This window comes from Mytilus trossulus, chromosome 10 (assembly GCF_036588685.1).
Source record: "Mytilus trossulus isolate FHL-02 chromosome 10, PNRI_Mtr1.1.1.hap1, whole genome shotgun sequence".
Taxonomy (NCBI): domain Eukaryota; kingdom Metazoa; phylum Mollusca; class Bivalvia; order Mytilida; family Mytilidae; genus Mytilus; species Mytilus trossulus.
In genome coordinates, this window is record NC_086382.1 from 21,488,968 (window position 1) to 21,496,442 (window position 7,475).

Genomic DNA, 7,475 nt, shown 5'->3' on the forward strand with positions numbered 1-7,475 from the left:
CATCGATTTATCTATTGGAGCATACCGAGGAGGGAATGTTTTTGAAGGGTCTGTTAGACTCAGCTTTATAAACATTTTGATATGAGCGTCACTGATGAGTCTTATGTAGACGAAACGCGCGTCTGGCGTACTAAATTATAATCCTGGTACCTTTGATAACTATTAGCACCTAAGATCAGACCTGCTCCGTCATGAAATTGCGGACCACGCTTCAAGTAGAGTCCATCGCCATAGGTGATCCGGGCGTTTGAGGGTTTGAGGTAGAGACCGTTGCCACTGGGATTCACTGTGCAAACGCATCCACCACGTTTCATGTACAATCAAGATCCCAATGCCTTGTTGACAGCTACACCATCCAGACTGCTCAAGGATCCAACACCCAAGGCAGGTAGAATGGTCTTAGCTACCATTGGAAGTGCCCTCATTGACAGCCATTCCAACATGGGTAGAAATCCACCTACTTTTTGCATGTTTTCCTTTATTTGGATGGTACTCAGCTCCAGATTCATACCACCGGTACCTTTTTGGAGAAGCTTGGTAATCTTTTGCACTTGCCTAGAGGTTTGAATGGGACAAACGAATGGAGGAGACCAGACAACCTTTCTTGGCAGCATGTTGTAGTTTATCAGTTGACCTTTTGTCGAGTTCAAACCATGTTCGAGATAAGTCATTTATGTATACCTCACGAAAATGAAAGCGGATGGTGAGATGTTCGCCGCGGAGATCGATGGGGTATTTTCCTGATCGGTGAGATAAGTGCACATGCGATTGATGGTTTTCAGGGTCACCGATAAGAACAATAGATTTTTTGGGGTTTTAATAATTGTTTTACCAGGATCGACGCCGGGAAAGAAACTGTAGATGGTGGATTGCTGGTTTCCATTCACATAGCTCCCATGGATGATATCGCTTTTCACCAGGATGCTAATGATGTTGATGATATTCACAATGTATTCCCATTTTGTATAACCGTCTGAGACCCTTTCAAAGGTGTTAATTTGCCGCTCGAATCCCATGACGGTGTTGGCTATTTGCAACGTTGAAATCTACTTGGTAGTGCCTGGAGAGACTTAGTGTTGCTCTTAGGGTTGCCCGATTGGCATCGATAATGATCTTGGCTTTGTGTTTGTTGAGCCGTAGCTGCCGCTGGATGTCATCGTTGATGTCTTCAATACCATAGGAACCTGTGCTCAGTGTGATGGAAAACCAGTTTGCACCATCGTCGGGGGAGTATCGAAAGGAATTGTTGCCTGCGTGAATGTTGGGAAAGGATTAGTAGGTCTCCAAATTTACCAATGCCATCTCATAATCATTTCAATCTTTTGGTAGCAAAGGTGGATTGAAGCGGGTTAGAATTTGGCTATGGTTCCCGGATACTATCATTTGAACGAGAACTCCTGCTTGGGATCGGTGTTACTTACAGTTCGCTGCAAAAGTAAGTTGTTCATTTATTTAGGCTTAGAACACGACAGTCATCTTTTGGCCGTCGAATTGGAACTGGAGGATTCTGTCGGAGATCACAAGTGCAAATGCTTTGGTGTTGGCGGGAATATTGCGCTCGAAATCGGCTCGAATTTGGATGTCCACCGAGGATTCTTTTAGCCGCTCGGACTGATGGCTTACATCGAAGACAAACAGCGGGTATAGGTCTATGAAATCAGAGGGGTTGACGCCCCTGTTACTGAGGAGGGTGTCTATGTTGTAGGATTTCTTTCTAAAGTCTGCAGCCTCCTTGAACACTCTGGCGACCCTGTTTTGGGTGAAACCGGCATCAAATTCGACGGCTGGGAAGCGTTCAGCATTGAGAGTAACATGGATGTTTCGCAATCGACAGTGATCGGACAGGGCGGCGTTATGGGTCTGATCCCCACTTTTGTCGGTTTCGGAAGGCAACGATGATGAAGCTAGGCTTTTTGCGACCACTTTTAGCAGATAAGCGCCAGTGGAATCGTGTTTTGGGGAACGGTGATAGAATCACACTGCCTTATGCGAAATCCACAGTCGACTTTACTTTGTTTGGTTTTGTACAGCCGCATCTTGTTTTCGGCTGAAGGGGTGACGTGAGGGACGAACCAAGAGATTTTACTCAGGATTATTTTTGCTACATCGTTGACAGCGGCGGCTCTTAGGATGGCACCTGTGTCTGAATCACACACTAGTGACAAGTCATGCTTGATCCGTATACGATCTTCAAAACATTTACTATAATTTATCATCGGTACAAAGACACCATTCGTAAATATAACTCAACATGCAGACATCTTATACGTTTAGGTATTTCACATCCAATCTTTTATGGTAATATTCTTTACAAAGCACAAAAATGTCAGTATTCACCTCAAAAGCTAACAAAACCTTTAAACAGACTTATTAAGAAGGGATATAGTTACGATACTGTTGTCATGTCATTAAAGATTGCATATTTTGGCTTTAATATTGATTCACTTATAGGGGGTCTGCATTGTTAAACACATTTATTTAAAACCTAGTTGTTGACATGACACGGCCGGTTATGTTCTTCTGATATATTTTATGATGGTATAATATTAAACCCCTAACATAAAGTTTAACTTAGGGCGAAGAGATGAGTATGCGAGTTAACCATGTATCTATCTTTTATTCTTTTATAAAAATCATATGGTCGCTAACAATCGATTCTCAACTTTAATCTGTCTAATAAAACAATGTGCATCCGTATGTTATCAAAATAAAGTCTAGACGACAAAGCGCACGTCAAAGGCGTAACGTCATAAAACAGAAACGGGAAAATGTGTTGTTCAAAAGAGCGCAACGTTACATTAGCGCTTTAATCAATAAATAGTAAAAACTGTGTTTCTTATTCTTACAAGAATAAATGAATATGTTAGTTAAACATTTAATAAATAATAAACTTATATTTAAAATTTGAATATTTCAAATCTTACACTCCCCACAATGAAATTACCAAATAATTTCTTAAAACAGTTAGAAAATATAATACAATTTTGTCACCAATAAAAAATAGTTCTATTTAGAACACTCGAGTTAGCATAGTTTATTTGTGTCTCAAATCTGTGACTGACTAGTTTTGACCACACAGCTACGGATATGACCATGACGGCTCCTTGTGATCTCGACTATTCTACCCGTTATCCTCTCTGTATATCATCAGCAACTAAAACAATATCGTCTAATTCAACATCTTGTTGTTCCCTCTGCCATTTGCCTCTTTGCTGCGGCTTTCTTTCCCCTGGACCTCCTTTTGTTTCCTCCTTTCTTGCTTTTTTGGATGGAGACCTTGCCCTTTTCTTCCCCCTTCTTGGGTTCTTGGAACGAGCACGTTTTGCTGCCTTTCCCGGGGAGGCGAATGCTGACCTGCTCCTGCTCCTTCTGTTGGACATGGACTTGGATGAACGATGAGTTGGGCTTGGCATCCGTCTTGCTGGGTGATATAAGACTGACTCCGTCATTTTCATAGCCTCTGTATCATCTGTAGACAAGCAATTCTTGTCTTCTCGTGCTCTATGATCATTTATAACATTTGACGCATGCATATCTTCAATAGGACCACGAATAGCCCATCCGAGGCGTGAGCGAATTGCATATGGTTGGTTTTCGTTACCGGACCTTACTTCTAGCGGAATGTGAGCGTTAGGTGAATCTGTACCTATTAACAACATGACCTCGGTTAAATCAGCAGAGTGTATCTGTATATCGGCTAAATACGGCAATTTTCTTATATCTACATTTTCTGCGGCAGATCGAGCTGAAATTGGAAGCTTCTTTACTGACCAGACCTTTTTTAACGACACCTTATCATTTCCGTCAATAGCTTTTACTTGTAAGTCAACTTCTTGACCGTGAATTGTAAAACCAGAAGAGTTAACAGTAGACATCTCGAAAGTGACCGGCTTGCTGACTATATTTAATTTCTGAAGTAATCGTTCATCACATAAAGTTTTATCTGCTCCGTCATCTAGCAAGGCAAATGTTTTGCAAGAGTTACCGTTCTGACCCTTAACGAGGACAGGAACAATTCCTAAACAGTTCTTAATCATAGAACCTTTAGTAGCTGCGCAATTTACTGACGGCTGAGTAGCTGCATGATCAAAACCGGGCTGAGACCAACTATGCAATAAAATATTATGCTTAACATTACAGTCAGATACAGTGCATGCTTTTGATTTTCTACAATTGTTAGCAAAATGCTTCCCTTTTAAACAATTATAACACAATTTTAACATGCGTACTAATTTATACCTATCATCTAAACTCATTGACTTGAATTTGCTACAAGATGTCAAATCTACACATGTACCTGTACAACATTTACATGTTTGCTCATAATTAGCTGTGTTATCTAAACTTTGAGTACTTAACGTAGTAACCTTACTATTAACTGTATCATTATTATGATGTTTACTTGTAAAAACCCTATTATCAGTCTTGTTCTGATTGTTTTCTCTACAAAGATCGTACCCATACATAGAACTAGCAATGCGTGATTTTTCGTCTACAAATTTAGCTAAGTCAGAAAAACGGGGTTCTCTACCAGACTCACTAATTGAATGAGCAATGTCGACCCATCTTGTTCTCATATGCATTGGAAAGCGTTTAACAATACACCTTAAATTTTCAGAATTATCAATATCTGAATTAAAACCTAACTGAGACAATGTGATTTCACATTTTTGCATTTCTAATGCCAATTTAGATAAACCTTCAATATCTGACGCTTTAATCTGAGCGCCGTACACTAATTTTTCAATAAATGATCTAGCAATTACATGTGGCCTACCGTATCGGGAGTACAATATTGCCCTAGCACGTTTGTAACCCTCATCAGAATCTAATAATACACAATCTTCTATACAACACTTTGCTTCACCTCTACAGTACTGAATTAAATAACTCAGTCTCAAACTATTATCACTTATTCTACCTTCAATGTTTGTCTCAAAGTTCCGTATAAACTTACTATAGTCTAACGGAGTTCCATTAAAAGTTAATAATTCTGGTTTTGGCAAATTAAACCCTTCGTGAAGTGTAGATGCTAGGCGTTGAAAAGCCGAATCTATGCTAGAAACACTTACATCCGAAAATCCAGACTGAGCACTGATTCCCTGTGTACTGTTATTAATGTTCATCTTTGGTTTATCATTTGCTGCAGTTTGTCCGGAAAGAGAGTTCATATTAATACACTTTTCACTCGCAGGAACAGAGCTCTGTAATGTTTGCGAGACTGTTTGCGAAATGTTCCGAATGTTCACGATTCCACTGGTATTATCTGTGTCTTCTTCCACTGCTTCTTGCCACACTGATTCTTCGATATTGGCCTCTTCCATCTCGGATAGTTGATTAAATACCTGTTGTCTAAATTTAATTTCTATTTGTGCACGCTCTAGTTCATGCTGTTCTGATAATTTCCTGAGTTTGAGTTCTGCGATGAGCCGCTTAGCTTTGGCACTGCGAAATCTAGATTGTGATGAAACTGAAGATCGTGAACTCAAACTGCTATCAATTGAAACTGTATCACTTTCTTCGGGTATTTCCTCTTCATGCGATTTTTCACTCGCGATAGACTGAGAAAATCTATCCCGGAATTCTACAAAGTTCTCATGACAACGTTCATAGTTCACTTCCAAATTTGCTATAACTTCTGATTGTGTACACAAATCTAAACACTGTAAGTGTGCTAACTTAAATTGTTCAAACCTTTCACATAACTTTGAATATAATTGTTTTGCATGTTCCACGTTCTCATATGAAATTAAATTCTTTTCCAATTCTTTGTACAATTTAGTAAGCTGCGCTAAATTCGTACTACGAGTCCGTTTTACATCACTGAAGTCCAGACAGTCTTCTTTCCGTCTATCGGTAGCCATTTTTTAACAAATATTCAAAATTCGGCACAATTTTAGATTTTCCTCCTGTCCAGAGTTGAGAATTGTACGAATCACATAAAGTTTAACTTAGGGCGAAGAGATGAGTATGCGAGTTAACCATGTATCTATCTTTTATTCTTTTATAAAAATCATATGGTCGCTAACAATCGATTCTCAACTTTAATCTGTCTAATAAAACAATGTGCATCCGTATGTTATCAAAATAAAGTCTAGACGACAAAGCGCACGTCAAAGGCGTAACGTCATAAAACAGAAACGGGAAAATGTGTTGTTCAAAAGAGCGCAACGTTACATTAGCGCTTTAATAAATAAATAGTAAAAACTGTGTTTCTTATTCTTACAAGAATAAATGAATATGTTAGTTAAACATTTAATAAATAATAAACTTATATTTAAAATTTGAATATTTCAAATCTTACACCTGCTATTCATTTAATGAAGACATAATCTTCAAGTCAGTTAAATTGAGGTCTGGAGCTGGCATGTTAGTTACTGCTAGTAGTCTGTTATTATTTTTGTATTAATGTAATTTTGTTTATTTTCCTTGGTTACCTCTTCTGCCATCGGACTCGGACTTCTCTTGCACTTAATTTTACTATGCGTATTGTTACTAGTATGCATTTACTTTTCTACATTGGATAGAGATACAGGGGGGGGGGGGGGGGGGGTTGAGATATCAAAAAACATGTTTAATCCCGCCGCATGTTTGCGCCTGTACCATGTGAGGAGCCTCTGGCCTTTGTTAGTCTTGTATGATTTTCAATTTTAGTTTCTTTTGTATAAATCGGAATTTAGTATGGCATCCATTATCACTATACTAATAAAGATATTTGTTTAGGAGCCAGCTGAAGACGCCTCCGGGTGCGGGAGTTTCTCACGGTATTGAATACCTATTGGTGACCTTCTGCTGGTGTCTGTTCTATGGTCGGGTGGTTGTCTCTTTGACACATTCCCCATTTCCATTCTCAATTTTATTGGAGTAATCGTCTGCAAAGCTGAAAATGTGTCTTAGGGGTATGGTGAATGAAAACGATCCTTTGTTGGCAGGTTTGGTGATAATGTACCCATGACGTGCTGCAAACCCTGTGTTTTTCGGCCTCGGCTTCGGTAGATGAATCTGTGTACCACAGCTGGTTGAGACCTTTGGATTTGGAGAAATCGTCGGGATAAGTCAACATTCCCAACATGGTGGTGGCAACGCCTGGGTTGTTGATATGTTCGATTAGCTGGCATGAGACCTTGTAACTGATGGTCTTGAAGAGATACATGATTCCATTGTGAATGACAGAAACTAGATCTGTATCAGCATATGCACTACCGTCGTTCTTTTGCAGTCATCGTCTCTCTACCAAGAAATAACTTTCAGCGGGATGGAGCAACAATTCTTGGGTTTCGATGTTGATTTGGATCTCACCTGGAATATTCAGGTTGGCACCAGATTGAGGTTCGTATTCGTGAACCTGATATTCCTGGAGACTTTCGTCAAAGGTCAATCCTTCGGTGATTGTAAGGATGTCAGACATAATGTATTTATTTGTAGCGTTAGACGAAGTCGTGGATTGTTTTGATACCAGAGCCGGAGATTAGATT

The 7,475-nt window shown here is 39.4% G+C and overlaps 1 protein-coding gene across 1 annotated transcript; it reads right to left on the bottom strand.

Annotated features, from left to right (window-relative positions):
• Positions 1–2,940: 2,940 nt before the first annotated feature.
• Positions 2,941–5,864, bottom strand: LOC134687746 (uncharacterized). The gene has a single exon (XM_063548202.1). It carries the CDS (start codon positions 5,862–5,864, stop codon positions 3,129–3,131), a length of 2,736 nt encoding a protein of 911 aa, XP_063404272.1. The 3' UTR covers positions 2,941–3,128.
• Positions 5,865–7,475: the final 1,611 nt, after the last annotated feature.